This window comes from Rissa tridactyla, chromosome 7 (genome assembly GCF_028500815.1).
Source record: "Rissa tridactyla isolate bRisTri1 chromosome 7, bRisTri1.patW.cur.20221130, whole genome shotgun sequence".
NCBI classification, from domain to species: Eukaryota; Metazoa; Chordata; class Aves; order Charadriiformes; family Laridae; genus Rissa; species Rissa tridactyla.
In genome coordinates, this window is record NC_071472.1 from 53,030,320 (window position 1) to 53,048,355 (window position 18,036).

General features: G+C 48.2%; 1 protein-coding gene across 3 annotated transcripts in view; it reads right to left on the reverse strand.

The window, feature by feature from the left end:
- The window catches only part of SUPT6H (SPT6 homolog, histone chaperone and transcription elongation factor), a 30,319-nt gene that overhangs the window by 10,688 nt on the left and 1,595 nt on the right, over window positions 1-18,036 (reverse strand). For all 3 annotated transcript variants that reach the window (XM_054208651.1, XM_054208649.1, XM_054208650.1), the window contains 23 exons: window positions 13,170-13,311; window positions 12,530-12,688; window positions 12,270-12,340; window positions 11,413-11,608; window positions 10,653-10,737; window positions 9,985-10,258; window positions 8,667-8,768; window positions 8,048-8,164; window positions 7,417-7,506; window positions 6,685-6,827; window positions 6,274-6,425; window positions 5,662-5,760; window positions 5,370-5,499; window positions 5,113-5,263; window positions 4,560-4,714; window positions 3,764-3,959; window positions 3,316-3,455; window positions 3,120-3,237; window positions 2,405-2,481; window positions 2,093-2,228; window positions 1,541-1,678; window positions 1,045-1,212; window positions 387-514 (listed from right to left, as the gene is read on the reverse strand). In XM_054208651.1, the coding sequence (XP_054064626.1) occupies window positions 387-514; window positions 1,045-1,212; window positions 1,541-1,678; window positions 2,093-2,228; window positions 2,405-2,481; window positions 3,120-3,237; window positions 3,316-3,455; window positions 3,764-3,959; window positions 4,560-4,714; window positions 5,113-5,263; window positions 5,370-5,499; window positions 5,662-5,760; window positions 6,274-6,425; window positions 6,685-6,827; window positions 7,417-7,506; window positions 8,048-8,164; window positions 8,667-8,768; window positions 9,985-10,258; window positions 10,653-10,737; window positions 11,413-11,608; window positions 12,270-12,340; window positions 12,530-12,688; window positions 13,170-13,278 (3,134 nt within the window). In that variant the 5' untranslated portion in view covers window positions 13,279-13,311. The remainder of the gene's footprint in view (window positions 1-386; window positions 515-1,044; window positions 1,213-1,540; window positions 1,679-2,092; window positions 2,229-2,404; window positions 2,482-3,119; window positions 3,238-3,315; window positions 3,456-3,763; window positions 3,960-4,559; window positions 4,715-5,112; window positions 5,264-5,369; window positions 5,500-5,661; window positions 5,761-6,273; window positions 6,426-6,684; window positions 6,828-7,416; window positions 7,507-8,047; window positions 8,165-8,666; window positions 8,769-9,984; window positions 10,259-10,652; window positions 10,738-11,412; window positions 11,609-12,269; window positions 12,341-12,529; window positions 12,689-13,169; window positions 13,312-18,036) is intronic.

Below are 18,036 nucleotides of genomic sequence, written 5' to 3' on the forward strand. Positions count from 1 at the left end.
TGCCAAGTTACGCCTCAAGTTCGAAACTTTAGAAAAAGAAAACACAGATGCTGGGACTAGGCAGAAACTAAGCAAAAGCGCACGACAGACACGCATGACGACTGTGTTAGGGAACAACTGTTTTTAGTTTAGTTCATGTTAACCACAAAGGGCCTTTCAAACCATAGCAAGTTATATAATGAAGGTTCTGCAGCTCACATTGCTGCGCAAGTTTAGCTGCCCATAAGAACCAGATTAATAACCAGCAATACCTAAACTTGGCCACGGATCAGAGAGGCCACACAGAAGCTCTTGGGAACATGGACTCCACGGAACCAGATTGCTTCAGCCTGCTGCTCACACGAACTCCATACCCCATACGGCATGGAACACAACCCAATACCCACCTATCGCCCAGCGACGCGGTGTCAATTTTGATGAAGCCAGCGCAGTTGATAAACACCTTGGGTCCCATGTGACACATCGTAACCAGCTGGGTCCTGTTCTCCAGGCGCGTGTTGTTTTGTTTTAAGATCTGGAGAAAGAGGTAACAGTATAAACCCTGCTATTCAAACACAGGGGTTTTCCAGGAAAAGCAGAGGACTCACACCAGACACTGCAGTGTTCAAAGCACCTGACATAATGGAGCCCATCACAACCCATAAATTGTTGCCCACTGCCTGTGTCTCAACATTGTGTGAAAGGAGACAACTCCGCATGGAACAGCTCCAACTCTCAGGAAAAGTGTTGGCTTTTTGCCTTGTGTTTTCTACAGCACGGAGGCGTCTTGATACTGTAACAGCGCATCCATTCCCGTGGGCTCAGGAGCTAGCTAGGATTGACAGATCTGCTGAGTTGCTTGGGTCTCTCAAGGATGTTAAGTCCACGTACAGCTTCAGGGTTAGGTGCAGTGAGATAACACATACTAAAATACACGTCAATGGGCCGTCAGCTGCATCTGGCACACGGAACCCTGACTCATCTCGTAACAGCACTGCCATCAGGGCAACTCACACATTGTTGGTGATGCACTGTTTTTTTGGGCAGGGACAGAAGTCTCCTTACCTTTAGCAGATGAGTGCCTTTGCGTGGTCCCAGGCCACACACATACTGCAACAAAGCCTGGCTGTGAGGGTGAGCAATCGCCCGATTGACATCCACTCCCACCTCGTTCACACGGTTTATGAATTCGCAGTAGAGGGCATTCAGCAGTTCCTCCTTCACCACGTGCTCCTGACAAGAAAGCAGAGGCGTTAGCCTCCCAAGGAGATGTGTGCAACACTTTGCCATAAGGAAGCTGAGCCAAACACAACAGACTGGCTCTCAGGAGCTGTGCTGCACCTCAGAGTTACCCCTGAGAACAGCCTAAAGGCAGGAGGCAGATGGGGTAAAGGATACAAAAACAAAACAACAAAAAAAAGGTTCTGTGTAGCCTGAATACGGCATAGAAAAGGCAGAACTTGCACCAGTTCAACTTGGAATACTTTTCTTTGACAGCGAGCTGTCCCAGGCCTCCCAGGCCACTTTCTCTTGCAGAGAAGGATTGCCATGGAAAAGTTACCTGCAGAGGGTGGAGTTTTAGGCAGAGAATATCCTCATCGGAGCTGCAGACCTGGGCAAACTCTATGAGGGGGTCCTGAATGCGGCGAGCAAGGGAGACGGCTTGACGCAGCAGAGGTGGGTAATCCCGGAACTCATTCTGCAAGAGGCCAGAGAATCAGGGAAAACCCTGATGGCGTTTTCACACTTCGTAGCACAAGGAGCAAAGACTCATCAGGCAGGGACTGGAACAAGGGAAGTATTTGGTGCTCAGGGCAAAGGAGAGGTGAGGTCAAAGGCTCCCAGGACCTTTGCTGCAACTAGGAATGAAACAACTCCATCCATTCAGCTAGGCAAAATTCATTTCAGACTACATCAATATCTACTTTGTACATCTGCTGGTGCTGATCTCCTCAGGGAAGCCTAAGTAAAACCCAAAGATCAGTACATCAGTGACCAGATGGATTACATGAGGCAGCAGATGACAGAAGGCAGGGCCAGTGCAACAAATGGAGGACGAGACAGCACAAATGAGTGACAGACCAAGGGATAGCTGGAATAACAGAAGGTTCACCTCAGACTTCTTGCTGTTCATGTAGAGGATGGCCAGTTCATTGTCCACCAGCTCCACCCCAATAGAGGACAGCTGCTGCCCTTGATCCAGCTCATGAACAATTCTCTTCACATCCTCCATCAGCATCTGAGCATCCCTAGGGAGAGACAGCCAAGGGGATTGAGGGGACAGTGCAAAGCTGGGTCCTGGAATCACTTTGGGAAATAACCGCAATGCGTTACCTCACACCACAGGCAGAAACAGTGAAATGTGGACAGGCATGAGGAACGGACTGCAAAGAGACTGGGAAGCGGAAGGGACACAAAGACTGACCTGTTCTCGCCTGCAATTGTCACCACGTGAGGCTTCTTGTTCAGGAGGAATTTTTTCAAGGTTTCAATATCCTGGGCCTAGAAAGGAAATTGTCAAGAGTAGAAAAGCTAGAGGGTTTCTGTACCGAGCTAGCTACCAGTCCTGAGTTCCTGTTTCGCAGGGTAAATCCTCCCCCGTTGCCATCCCGATCTGCCACCATGACATGAGCATGGCTAAAAGCCTTCTCTACAGGCTTGCAGCTCCTGACTACTGTAAGGACAAACAGGAAGGCTCTGCAGAGGGAAGACTGATGGCCTCACGGTCTGGTGTTACAGGAAATCAGTGCAGGTAGGGAATGGAAGTCAAAAGCCTGCCCCAAGCTCCAAGAGGTCCCACAGTCTCTTGCTATTACAATATGATCAGGGAAAGGGGGGAAAGTTTCTGTAGCTGGGACCACAGAAGCTTACAAAAATCCTAACACCAACAAAACTCAGGAATGGCAAGGCCCCGCCATTCCCCGTAAGAGGAGCAGAAGAGATGAACCGGAAGTTAACGGGAAGCAACTGTTCTGCCAGAATAATTACAGGGTGGGAAAAAGGTATTATTCTTGCGTGCAAGAGTGACAAGGCCTGAGCTGTCTTCAGACTGACTGTTCCACTCCAGCCCCCAGCGGATTGCACAGTACCAAAAGCAATGCGCAGACCTTCATCTCAGCAATAGCTGCACGAAGGCTCACCTTCTTTTCCCTCTCTTCCTCACGCCAGGCGTTCCTTCTCTTTGTGAAATGCGGCAATCGGAGGAAGTCTGTAACCTCACCCTCTCCATTAACAAGGGCGCAAAACACGGGGTGGTCCCTGCGAAAGAGAGATCACTCAGACATGGAGGACTGCTAAAGCTGAACATGGATCCAACGGCAATTCCTTTCCTCCTACCTGGCTGAGGAAAATGCAATGCCTAGCACCCGAATCCCCTTCCCTTGGTTTTCATCCATGAAATCATCATCTTCCTCCACTTGTTGATCAGGACGGTATGAAGCTACTTTTAGCCAGTTGTACAGCTTCCGGCTACAAGCCTGGTAGAACAGAGAAGGGGAGAGAGGAGCAAGACAATGAACTGCAGGTTCTTCGTCATAGCCCTTCTCCGGGGGTAAAGTCATGGACTGCTCAAGGCAGCAAGACAGTATATTCTGCCAGGTTTGGGACCAGCTCTCCAGAACCATGGAGCTCGTCTTCCCTGCCAATGAGGTATCTGCTCTTCTCTCCATCCTTGGGAAAGAACCAGACTCAGACTCCTGCCTGCCTCCTTCTCCTCCTCCTCAAATGCCTATGTACAGACTGTCAGTACTCTTCCCAGCATGCTGCAGGACTGTTAGCATCTCACCTTGAGGACATACTCCTTGGCCTCCACCAAGAGCTTGTTCTTCAACTCTTTAGCCATCTGCACGTAGAGGAACTGGTTGAGAGACCGCTCAATGGCCATCGTACGCTGCCGATTCCACTCCTGCACCTGGTGGCTGAACTCATCTCGGTAATAGAACTGTTTGATTTCCTCAAAGTACGTCTGGTCACTACCATAACTGCAACAAATGAGAGGAAGAGGTACAGAAGGGCTCCAAACACCTGCACTGGCACCACCACTGGCAGATTCCTGCACAAGGATGTGACAGCAGCACCTTAGATTCAGTGAGTTGCCTGGAAAATTTAGAGAAGAGCGAATCCTCCCATCAAAAATGCCTTTAGCTGCAAAAGCTATACTGCTAGACAGACCGCAGCTGAACGCCATGCTGGCAGCACAGAGAGGCCTGATCAATACAACACCGGGCAGCCCACAGCCGCTCCAGCACACTCATATCACACAGTGTGGCTACTCAGATGTGCAGGGAAGGAACCAAAGAGCCACATTGCGAGGACAGTTGGGAAACAAGCATCATCTTTCACAGAAATCCTAAAGGCTTTAAACTTTGCCTTCAAACAAATAAACCGAATGTCTTCTACCGTATTCATTAAAATGAATAAAAAAGCAAGACCCTGAGAGGGTGCCTCGGTTTAAGGTGCAGGAAACCACCAGGCCATGACTTCCAGGAGCAGTTTGGGTTACAGAGGGGTTCTAACAGCATAGCAGCACTGGATGAATGAGCTCTGCCAAGGCACGGATGGCATGGCCAGTAAGGACTCACCCCTCCACTCCTTTCATGTCAATGCTGATATCTATAGTGAGCAGCGCCTCCTCCTCTGCCAGGCTCATTTTCAGGAACTGGTCATCTCGCAGCTCCTTCACAGGCTTGTTCTTCAAGTATTTAAAGGAATAGGCATAGTGGGCTTCATCAATATCCTGGGAGAGAGGAAAGACAGTCAGCATGCATGCAGCGCATTCATGAAGAAAGACCCTTCTGTACACCGCGGCAGACAATGGCTTTTATTCAATACCCCCTCACCCCTATGCCTGCCAGTCTGCATTTCCTTCCCCAGCAGGACACAGCGGAATTCGTTCCCAGTCCCAGAGAAACAGAGACTGTTCCAATAACTGAAGGCAATATCTCAACAGCAAGACTGAAAATGCAGCATGCTGCTGAGCTGGCCTCTGCAACAGCCTAGCTCACACACTGCTCTAAGATTTATTCAGAGTTGCCACTGAGATGGGAGAAGTCTTCAGATGCAAAAACAAGCATTTGTATGTTATTTGGATCCTTCCCTGAGTTGACCCCACGGAGTCAGAGCTCCCTTCCTTACCTTCTTCCCCTTTTTGGTTGGTGAAATGTTGATTTTAGCTCTTTCTTGGAAAGTCTGTCTCAGGACCTGCCTGACCAAAGGCTCCCTGGCTATCTGCAAAGCCACCATGTATCGGGCTCCTTCCAGCACAGCTTCAGGGCTTGGGAATTGACTAAAAACAAAAAGGCAACATGAAGGCTTAGGACTTGAGAATGCCCCCGGATCCCCTCCCCTGTGTCACATCCGCAAGACCTCCACGAAGATCCCCCCACACTGACCTACACACATAATCCTTGGCCAGCTCCAGGGGCTCTGCAGGGAACTGCTCTGTCTCATGACGCTGGTAACTGTCTCGGAGATTCTCTCCAAACTGCTCAGGTGTCAGACCAAACTTCTTAGCCAGGCCATCTGGGGGAAAAAAAAAAAACACAAAAATGAGGAGCATAAGGGTACTGTAGCTTATACTGAGCAACACTACCACTCCTCCTTCCACAGGTCAGTCACAACACCCAGAGGAGCACATGGGCTAGGCCACTGCAAGCTCAGCGTGACGCAGAGCACAGCCCTTACCCAGCCCAGCTGTTTGGCAGATGGTGTACATATCCCGACGGGAAGCCTGCTTCAGCTCAGGTCCTTTCTGCTCATCATCTTCTGCATCCTCCCCTTCACCTATGGGAAGGATATGTTTAGTAAGGCCTCCTTACAGAGGCATCCAGACAGCTGCAGAGTGTCAGAAGCACAGCGAAGGGATCAAACACAATCTACATCGTGCAACAGAGTCCCTAGATTCCACAAACACATCTCAAAGGTTACAGTAGCCTTAAAATTATTCAGGGTTAGAAAAACACCCGGAAAATCTTCTCTTCAGTTTCACTCTTTTGCAGCTTTAATAGCAGCATCTCTGTGTTGCACATTAAAACACGCATCGAGGTGATTGATCCTTGCTTTGGCCCCTACCACGAGGGGTGGTAGTCAGTCCCTTGGAAAAGCAGCACCTTGTGTGGCAAACTTTAAGCATTTTCAGAGATGCCTAGAAGACCTGGGACTAACTTGAGATGGAAGCAAACAGCAGAGATGCTCTGTGCAAACAAATGGGCTTTTCAACAAACTTTCTAACTACTCTCTTAAACCAGGATTTTCAAACAGCCCACAATTAGGAGACTATCAAGTTTGGGGACAAACCTTCCTCCTCTTCACCATCCTCTCGGATACGCTTTTGCTTCTTTCGAGCAGCCTTGGCAGCATTCTGCATCTTGGGGATGTCTCGCCCATAGTACAGCAGGAAGTGATTATACACGTCCTTCAGCTCGTCCATGGACTGCACGTCCTTCAGCCTATGGCATGCAAAGCCAGCACGTTACACCCTGCTTGCAGCTGAGCCATGGTCAGAGCACTCAAGGAACATGCTCTGGTACAGATCAGGCAGAGCTTGGGCTCATCTTCCAAAAGAGTTTCAAATATTTCTCGTTACTGTCTTTGTGGGGAGGCTAAAGTCAATGCACTGCAGTGGCCAGAGAGCCTGTGCTGTTTGGGCAAGTTAACACAATTTTTAAATCATTTTGGAACGAATATAAGAAAGTCATGGCACCATACCTCTCCATGTCAGTAGTATCCAGAGCCCTTATTCCATCTGCCAAGGGCTTGTCTGGGTCAGCAGAGATTTGTTCGTACTGATAGGCCTGCATCTTCTCAAAAAGACGTGTCAGGTTCTGCTTGCGGATCTTCAGCTGGGTCCACTAATATGAGAGTAAAGATTTCCAGTGAAATGCACCATAGTTGTGTGTCACATCTGACTCCTCCCTTCCCAAACATGGGCTCCCAAGACCTCGGGATATTTGTCATATAAAAATAATCATCAAAATCTTCATCCACAGCCAAGCCCACATGTGGCAGGTCTCATCTCAGAGATGGATTATACTGACAGAAAAACAAAATAATCAAGGTTTGGATCTACCTGATAGTAGAGAAGGAACCTGCACTCCTTGCAAGAAAGGTCACTATACAAAAGGAATTTGGTGAAGGGAAAGGACTATTTTGAACCCTCTTTTTGTCAGATAACCCTTTACCACCACGTGATAGCAAACATGCAGAGAAAAGCACACAAGGTCTCCACCGCCGAAACAAAATCTGCTGTATCAGGCTAGGTGGGAAGACACGTGTCGTAGATTCAGCTGGGATGGAGTTAACTTTTTTGCTAGGAGCTGTTGTAGTGCTATGTTTTGGATTTGGGATGAGAAATAGTGTTGATAGCACACTGGTGGTTTTAATTGTTGCTAAGCACTCAAGGCTTGTTAATGGCTAACAAGCAGTGAGAACACTCCTCACCTTCTCATCCCACTGCCAGACCCTCCACAGGTCATTGATGTGCAGTTCTGGCTCCACATACTCCTTTCTGTAGAAGGCGATGAATGGGACCTGGGTAAGAAATAAGACTCATCACCACCATGTAGGTGACTGTTCCTGGCAGCCAGGTGTCCAGAGAGTGCTTCTATTCCACGCGGGAGAACAAGCTAATAGGGCAGCAGCGTGGGAGATCTAACAAGTCACGTCCCAGCTCTTGAGACCATTCCACCAAAGAATACACCACATATACCAAAGAGCTGCTGCAACATCAGGCACACCTCAGAGAATAGGTTGAACAGACCCAGCAAGGCTCAGGATACTCTGAAATTCCTCTACCTCATTTAGCATCAATTTGTCCAGGATCAGGGAAATACAAGGACGGCAGGCCCACCAAACAGGCTTTAAAAACCTGCGTTGCCACAGCTCACGTAAGACGAGCTGCACTTTCCAATGAAGCATCACTTTGTCACAGGAGAGGCAATCAGGTATGGCATCTCAGCCCCTTCTAGTTTGCTACCCTAAATACTTGCAGCAGCCCCTCTGCTAATCTTGTCAGGATAAAGAGACAGCAACTCAGATCTTATCTTGGCAATGAAGCCAAGTTGTGAATTACCTCAAAATGTTGATTTCTCATGAAATTCAGGGCTTCTTTAATCTTCTGGATAGTGCTGGGCCCCTTGCGGCTGAAGCTGCTGCTGGCTTGTCCACGGTCAAGGTAATCAGAACTTTCCTAAAAGGAAAAAAACATCGTGTTGACCGTATTCCTGAGCTGACCCCCAAAAGAGCAGCCCAGGCTAAGGCTGGAAAACGGTGGTCCTTTTGTTAGCTGGGAATGAAGGCTTAGGTACACGCTCCGATTTTAGACCACAGAAAAGCATCCTAGTCCTGACAGGCTTAAGGAAAATGGAGAAAGAGCATCTGGCCACGGTAACTGATGGTTAAAATCAGATCATGGCTAACACTAGTTTAGCCCTAAGAGCACAGTGGCTCAGAGATCTTTCAATCATTCTTGACAATTATCCTTGCTACTTCTCTGGGTTCCTTTTTATCCTGTTTTATGGATGCGAAAATGAAGATAACGTGCATGTTAAATGACGTGCTCAAAACCAGAAAAGTAGATGTACTGGGCACCACATTCCTCTGAGCAGACTCCTGGAACAATGTCTCCAGGCTGGAAATCTACAGCACCTTCCAGTCCTCTTAGCACAGAAGTCCCGGGCATAATCCTTTACCTGCAAGGAGATGGTGGGTGTCGCAAACGCGTTCCTGTAAATCCAGTCAGCTTCTTCCTCCAGCTCATCATCTTCAGCACTCTTCACCGGGATGGATCGCAACTGTGAAAAGACAACAGGATGAGCAGAGGCATGTGCAACATCAGGGCTTGTGCTACCATGTCTTCAAGAAGCCTGGAAATTACTGTTTTCTGGAAATTATTATATTCTGAGCACACAGGAAACCTGCATCAGCTTTACGCTAGGTAAAGGCAGAAACAATTCTGTCAAAGGCTTGTGGAAAAGGCCTGCAATGGTGCGAAATCTCCCATGACGACCAAGTCAGGGTACCCAGGCTTCCTACCAGACTCCCAAACCCTCCTCTGTTCCAATCTATCTGTGCCTGTTCTAGCCTGGGTATCACTTTTCTTGGTGCAGCCATAGAATAACAGAATATAAAGCAGCTCCAAACCCTCTCTGAGTGTTTAGTCCCAGCCAATTCTTTTTCAGAAGGCCTGCTCTAATCATCACTGACATCCGTGAAGACGACAAAATATCTGAACAGGCCACATACGGCCAGAAGACATTATACACAGCGTTCCCTTGTGCTGTGCACACTGGCATGGGAAGAAAGGTCTTCTGAAAAGCTGTCAGCTTCAGATGTCCCACTTTACGAAACAGGGTAACAAGCCTCTGCACAGAATTACATTAACATACACTTAAGAGAGACCAAAGAACACGGACTGTTCAGGGAAAACCTGATTACAGGGTAAAATTAAGACAAAAATATGAAATACTAGAATGATTCCTAGCAGCACAAATGGGACTCCACAATGAGAGCCGCATAAGTCCCAATAGCTTGGATTAAAGTGCATTACAGAAACACCTTGTACGGAAGACTTGCGTGTTGGCTGGCACACAAGTAGGCTAAAAAAAACCTAGCAAACCTTCTCCAGTACTGTAGCTTCACTCTTGCTGTCCGCAGATAGAACTCATGGGATTACTAACAGCATCCAGCATAGAGGAGGTCTCAGCAGAGCACAAGGCCTTGCAGCACTCCCAGGAGTGCAACACTGGCACCCAGTGGCCAAAAAGAAACTATGACCAGTGCTAAAATAGCGCTTGCACAGCTACAACAGCTCACAATGTCACTGAAATGACTGAATGCAGAGTTTTAGCCTATACATTTGACAGGTGGGATCTTCAAAAGAGGAAAAAAAGAGATGCTAAAATCCAGCCAGCAGCCAGGCGAGAAAAACAGCCCGCAGGTCCCAGGCCTGCTGCACACAGTAGGAGACGAAACGCTTTCTGCCTGCACATGGGCACCCTCTTCCCTCACCTGGAACCTCTCGGGCATGTCTGTCATGCGGATCTCGTTGTCCTGGTCCGTCAGGTGACTGCTCTCCAGCTCACTGGGCTCGTACATCTCAAAGATGCTACGCCGACTGACGCGCTTCTTGGCAGTCTTTTTGGGTCGTACACGGGTCTCCCCTTCGGTTTCTTCATCCTCATACTCATATTCCTCCTCCATCTCCTCATCGTACTCATTGTACTTCTCAAACTCATCATAGTCAAAGTCCACACCAAAGATTTCCTGGGCTTCCTGCAAAGCACTGGAAGGCAAAAACTAGCGTTCAGCCCCACGGTGCAGTTCACAGAACATCTTTTTAGCCACGCAGAGGTGGCCAGAGCACCCAAGTCTAAGCTTTAATTTTGCACCTAGCCTAAAAACTTATGGATAGACAGACAACTCTTTGAGCTTTACATGCAAATAGTTCTCTGAAGAGACTGGTTTTGGTACCCCTGTAGAAAATCCAGGGGAGAAAGGAAGGAATCAGACATTTAAGAAATCACAGGGTAAAAGCCCTGTGTTTACATTTACCAGGTTCCTTTGGGGAAAGAGACCAGCGGTATCCAACCACAAGCTGAATCACTCTGCAGTTGCAAGAATCAAGTAAGCTGAGCGCTGTTTTCGAGGCTCCAGGCCAACTTCCAATCAATACTTACGCATCTGTGTATCCAGGGAGCTTCTTTCGCCATTTTGGCTTCTTCAGAGGTTGTCCATCGTCATCCACAATGAAGTCATCGATGTCTGGACATTGGGAAGCAATTTAATAGTCAGGACACTCGCGTGTTCAACTGGTACCTCTCACAAAGCTCAGCTCAGCCAGCGCAACTATGAGCCTCCACCACAGACTTAGGCTGCCACTGGCTGTCAGCCTGCCCAGCTGCCCACAGCATCTCCTACACCAACCTCAGACATTCCAGGAGTCTGAACCACAATAACAAGCCAGAAGAAACTTCCAAACACAGGCAAAGCCATCTGGCAACTATCTGCAGCTCAGTGCACTGAAAATCCAGTCAGAAAAGGCCTTGCTGCTTTGGACAGTAGACAGAAAGAATTCTTGAAACTCTTTCAGTATGGTACTAGCAGTGGTGACGGGCTGATGCTGAAGAGAAGGCGTGTGCTGTGCTACTGGCACTAAACAGTGCCTTCACTTCCTTCCTTTGAAGCATTTCCATTTTGAAGGCAGGTTAGAGGGGACATTCAACACCTCAGCCTATGTAATGTGCTTCTGGACAAAGCGGTTTAGACAGAAAAACTAAACCTGCCACCCAGAAACATTTCATTCTAAAGATTGTACTCATCAGCAAGAGCTTGACAACAACATGGTTTGGTTATTTATAGATCAGAAAAAGTCTTAAATTGGTTCCTGTGCTTTAATCTCAGGACAAACTTTGGATGTAATTGACCATCCATACTCACCAGATTCATCTTCCTCCTCCTCCTCTTCCTCTTCTGGTGGAGCAACAGGAGCTTCAACAGCTTCCCCTCCCTCCTCGCCTTCACCATCCTGAAAGATTTCTTCAGCAATAGCTTCCTTCTCATGTTCTTCTTTCCCATAGTCTTCCTCTTCGTCATCCTCATCATCGGACATTTTTCGCACACGCCTGAATTTTTGCTGCAAGCAAAAAGGTTTGTTAGTGCATGTAATTCCTGGCACAGACACTCAAGCTCGGTGTGCTCTCTGCCAGGCCAGAACTGCACTTCTGCTCCCCAGGTGGCACCCGAGAGGGAGCAGGATGGAGCCCAGCACAGGCACACAGGGGAGAAAAGCCATCCCCTCAGGAGCTGCGCTGCAGATCCTCATTGGGCACAGCCAGCAACGTGCACAACATAACTGAGCCTGCTGAGGACTGCGCCATGTCCAGGCCTGTGTCACCAGCATGCTGTCATCACCAGTGTTAGCTTGGCTTGATGTGCCTCTATCGAGTGTGACAGAAGGAGCTCTAGAGCCCATAATAGCCTGTGCTGACTTTGAGGTTAGCACCATGCAGGAGAAAGTTATTGGAAGATGGGCTCCTCTGAGACCGTCTTGCAGAGGTGGGAGGGGAGGAGTACACCAGACTTTAGGAACCAGAAGAAAGTGTCTTGCAAACTCTAGGAAGCCAGTTCCCAGTTGCCCTGGGCAGGGAGAGATCCTGCTTCAAGCACTCAGCTCTCCCTGTCCAAGAGGGCAGGAGCAGACAGGAGGCACCACTTGTGCACTCCAGGCAGGAGCTCACCCTCCTTCATGCTAAGATGTTTCACACCGTTAACAGCAGCATGGGAACACAACTCACTCTTTTGACTTTAACGCCCAAGTTCTCTTCAATGAGGTCAAAATCATCATCCTCCAGGCGGTCATCAAAAGCTAAGAGAAGAAAGCAGAGACAAGTTACGCTCTCCCTTTACTAATGTGGGAATGGACCAACCAGTGGGAGGGGTACAGCTTATCCAGCCCATGCAGGCACCCCAGGCAGAGAGAGCGCTCTGCTCTCTGGCAGGGCAGTGTGAGAGCATTACACTGTGGCCCGCTATGAACAATCATCATAAAACTTACTGCGCTTTCTCTTTTTGTGGCCAACATCGTCCTCAGAGTCTCCAGAGTCACTGGCTTCTTCCTCCTCTTCCTCTTCCTCATCATCGTCATCATTAATGAATCCTTTCAGGTTCCCCTGTTCATCTTGATCATCAAGGTTCTCCTCCTCCTCTTCCTCATCTGTTGGAGAGCAGCAAGCATTAGACATTTACTCATTGGTTATCTGCTGAGACTCCTTCTCAGCTCTATGCAAATGGCATCTTCCTTCACACTATCCATGCAGAGTTTTAACTGAACGCTTTTACTGACACAGAACCCAGAGAGCTGCTCGTGCCAGAACCCCACTTCTTGTCTCATGCTCGCTCTGCGGAGGGAACAGGTGGAGTGGCCACACTGGGAAAATTCCTCTGCTTTTACTGTTTACTATCAAATTGTGAGACTGCAAGTCCTACGGGGATCAGGCAGTGTATTTTCTATTGCCAAATATAAAAACCACCTAAGCACTTTGAGAAAGGGAAGCACTTAAACAGCTGAGATTATCGACTACAGATGGCCATACTATTATACCACAGTTATTGCTCCATCTGCAGAGTCATGGGATGTAAAATAGAGCAGCGAGGCACACAGACTCAGCAAACTCAGAAGAGACAGGCAGACTCACCATCCTCATCTTCCTCTACAAACTTCTTGGTTACTCTGGGCACAACCTCCCCTTCTTGGTTGTACTCCTCTTCCGACTCCTCCGCTTCACTTTCTACGAAGTCAGACATGACTGCAGCGTCTCACGCACGGCTTCACAGGAACTGTGGAAAAAGGAGACATCCATCGCATGAGCCAAGCGAGCGAAACACAAGCACTTCCCCCTACCGGGTTTTGAAGAGAAGACACTTAAGGCAAGAGGGTTTAAAATTATCTATCGAGGCCCTGAATTACCCTGTGTTCACCTTGCCTGGACATCGCTGTCACCAGAGATTAGGCAAGCGGAGCCAGCAGCCAAGTGCTGCTAGCTCCTGTCAACCCGTGTCCCAGCAAGCAAGACAGGACCTGTCACAGCAGCATTTGTTACACAGCTGAGCTCCCGGCTGCGGCTGAAATAGCACACGCAGCCCAAGCCCTTCATCCTGTCCATACCCTCCCACGCAGCCAGGAAAGCAACTCCATGCTGCCACTGATGCTGCACCCTGTTAGGCACACAGTTCAACCAATTAGGTTCTTAATATGATTAATCCTTACACAGTTAATGACGCCAGGGCAACCCTGAAAAGGGCCTTGACTGAGTTGCAATTGCAGGGTGTTAGCAAGGCTCTGCAGACCCCCATGGAGCAAACAGGAGAGAGACCTGGGGGCTGCCAGCTGCCCAACTCCACCGCCCTGCACGGCCGGAGCCACAGCCGGGATGTTCCAGGCCAGGGGCATCTGTCCAGAGCTTAGGAATTAACAAGAGACTACTGAAATGGTTCTATATCCAGAATGTTTTATGTTTTTCCCCAACTGGGGTTTCTGGAAGCAGTATAAATCAAGCTTGGCACAAAGGAATGTGTGTGTCCGTAAAGACGTGGCTCAAGTTCTGCCTCTCTGAGCCTTTCACTTCTTGTGGTTACAAAACTTGCTGTCGTTTTTAAAATTTTCAAAGGATTTTTTTTTTTTAGTTCCTTTTTATATACACCAAAACAACAGAAGCTTACAAAAGTGAGCTACAAGAAAAACCAAATCAATTTCTCAAATGGCCGTGAAGATGAAAACGCCAGTCCAGGAAGAAGAACCAGCCCTTGGGAAGGTACAAAAAGAAGTTCAGAGGAGGTGTCAGATCAAAAGCCAGAACCTCCATGTTAAATTACATCTGATGTAATTTAACATAAAAAAAGAGGAAAAAGATGAGAAAAGAATGCCATATGCCAGGGAACGATATCTAAACTAACATGCTTCAAAATGTTCCCATAATCATTTCCCCACTGCAAAGAAACAGCTGAAGGAAATTAGTCCCATATGGGACAACCTGATCAAGGCTTTGCCATGACACTTCTCGTGTGTGAGACTTCTTGTTCTGCCCTGAGATCCACACATCTGGTACACAAACACAATAACTTAGAGAAAACCAGGGACTTACTTCTCAGTTAAAGAAAAAAAAAAAAAAAAAACAAAGAAAAAAAAAAAAGGGCAAGGCCAATCTTGGATAATCTTTTAAGTCTTAAAATACTAATAGCTCCAAAGAAATGTGTCGGCCGTATCTCATTAAAGAAAACCCACAACAAAGACAACCTCTCCCAGATTTCAGACACGAGCAGCTAGCAGCTCATTCTCCTTGGCTGGTGATTACATGGCTGTGGCCAACATCTATCTACAATGCTCCAGACAGGCCGAAATCATGGCAGGCCAAGGCTGCTGCTCTGCACCCAGACCGGACATCGCTGCCCTGGCTGGCTGCGTGGGCATGGGGTGACCCCCGTCCCTGAGAGGACACCGTAGAAGTCACACACACGTGTTTAAGCATCCCTCTCAGAAATAAACAAATTTGTTCCTGAAACAAATGCTGCTGCTATACTGTCTAACTACATACAGTAAAGGAACAGGAATCGTTATGTTTACCAGCCTATGTACGAACATTATGTCAACTTCACAATTTCTCAACAATTCTTCTTCACTTATCCATCAGGGTGTATTAACATACACAAAAGTGCAGGCTAAGTGGCTTTTCCTAGAGCATTTCCATTTCTAAGTCTGATAACCTCATCTCTCTCCCGTCCATGATCAACACACAAATCCAGCAAGAAAGAAAACCCCTTGTCATAGCACCACATGCAATTTTACTATGCACTGCCAGCGAAGCGTTTCACTCGCAATTCCAACTTTGTTCCTCATCACTTGTTCTACCATTTCCTGGCAACTTCAGTTCACGTCAAATCAAATTTGTCTGGACACAGGGAACAGCTATGACTTAGGAAACCCATCTCATTTAATGATCCAGCCGAGCAGGTTCCGCACAAGCCATCCACCCACAAAACCAGGTGCTTTCAGCTCCAGTAAAATCCACCTCAGGACAGTGGGGATGTCACTTCGCAGGACAAACAGAAGCAAGGGTAGCTATTACTAAGGAGATGTTGAATCAGATACGGACTAAAGGTGCCTCTCCCACCCTCCATGCCAGGAAGGTCTTCATTTGAAATAAAACAGTTCAGGGAGGCAGGCAGGGACTGCAGCCAGTGGGGGCGGAGGGGCAGAGGCAGAGCTCAGACCAGCACTGCCGCCCGGGGGGAGTCCCCCGAGCAGTCAGTCCCACGGGAAGAGTGCTGCTCAAGCAGTGCTGCTCGTCTGGCTTGGGTAGGGTTTAAGAGTCTCCAGACTGAGGACTGCCGGGCCAGCCCAGCTGTATCATGCTACAGGCCCTTCCTTCGAGCAGCACAGCAGCATCCCTGTCTCCTGTAACGCTCCGAGGAGAGGGTCAGAGATTGCTGCAGGACGGGAGCAAGTACTAAATTGCACTAGAACACCAAAAAGACAGGGAGACTGCACCTAATCCTGCATGCTTACCTGTACTGAAGCAGACAGGCTCCTATCGGTGATACATAAACAGCTTTACCCCAAAGATACCCTACGGCTACTAGACAACGGCAATGCAGCAAGCAGTGCTGCAATGGCACCTGAAGGAAGCACGGGTGCCTCCGTGCCAAGCCAGGCACCTCAAGCACGGCCTCTCCCGCCCGGCAGCGACACTGGAGCAGCTCAGGGCTGAGCAATTACACGACCTCTGCTTTCGACCAGGGGCATCCGCACTTTGCTCAGCTCAAGGGCACAACAGCAATTGTCCAGAGTCCACAGCTCCTTTTAACTGGGATGACCCTGAGCGGGTATCTCCCTTCGCTGTCAATACTGAGACTGTAGATCTCTGATCAGGTCAGCAGGACCGGGCTGGACATCGGCTGCAGGCACTAACTCCCTGGTTAGGCGAGGCAGCGCCTTTAGAACAAGTGCTGCTTTGTAGTGGACCTGAGAATTCTGGAAATCAGGCATTCAAATACTTGTAAAGACTAGGCCACGCATCCAGATACCTGCTGGCTGCTCAGGACTGCAAAACATCACGGTGCTGGAGGCAGACGCAGCTTTGTACATCGCACACCAGTAAAATTTAACTCGTCAGGTTTAGAAACGGAAACATCAGAATACGTTACAGGAAAAGCTCCTGCACCTTGCCAGTTAAGGTGGCACTCTGGCAAGGCAGGGAGACAACTGCGTGCAGGATGGCATTGGGAATGGCAGGAGCTTCACAGCATGAGCAGGTGTGGGCTGAGGGAAACCAGAAGCATCTCACGCTATCCAGACACAGGGATGACAACTAAGGCAAGAAACCCCAGTGATGCTCCAGAATAACTAAGGAGTGTCCTCACAGTGAGGTACATTTATTATTCAGCAATCAGTCCCAGGATATCAGTGACAATGCACAACACAGCAAAAACAAGTGCTAATCTAGGCTTACTACAGCATGGGGGATGAAGAGAAGCAAGTCCTGACTTCTCCCCACCCTTCGTGGGAGAAACTACATCAAGGCCCTGACCCATGCTAATAATGGTTTTGTGGATTTTTTTTTTTTGGAGGGGGGAGAGGGTTTGGACAGGGATTGCTTTAACGTCTGCTATTTCATCGTTCAACTCACAGTCCAGTTAAAATCATATAGGTCCACGGAACCACGTTAGCAAAGCCACCACTGAAGAGTTTTGCTCAGTTCTCATGTCTACACTTCAAAGAGAAAAGTTAAATTGCAGAGGATTCAGCAAGCTCTGTAAGAATAAGAAAGCTGGGAAGGCAATTAAAACGTAGAGCCTAAGGAAGCCCAATCTATTAATTTTGTCAACGAAAGACTCAGGAAATAAACTTCAGCATGGCCCAAGTATGTCCACTGGTGTAAAAGACTGTGGCAATAAATGGCTCATTAGGAAAATGCAAACAAACTACAAAGGTAACACCACCGTTCCACTCCCTGAAGCTCTCAAAATGAAAACAATTTTGGTTTTCTTAAAAAAAAAAAAAAAAAAAAAAAAAAAAAAAGCGCCACAGTTGAGCCAGAATGTGTGGATTTAACACTAATCACTAAGCAGTGGTCTCCAGGCTGCATCCCACCACAGAGTTCAGACAAGATCATATTGGCATCTTTTAATTTGAAGCTTATGAGAATAATAAAAACATCCCCGTGAAGCACTGTAAGGCACCACAACAAACTATCCTCACGGGCACCTCGTCAGCGCTGAGCTCGTCCTCAGAACCACTCCTTGGTGCGGGCAGGGACATCTGTAGGGCCAATCTCCGCTGGGGTCTGCCAGCCCTGATACGGCATCAGCAACATGTAGCTTTGTATTTAGCTTTTACAGCTGTTTTACCAGTTTCTGAAGTCAGGACCTAAACCAGATACTCCCACCCTTCTCGGTGGTAGGTGTGCGAAGGAGCACAGGGGCGAAACGATGACTGGAGACGAACTATGCTGCGACAGGGAAAGTCCAGGCAGCCAGCCACTGCAGCTCAGGAACTTCCACTACCTC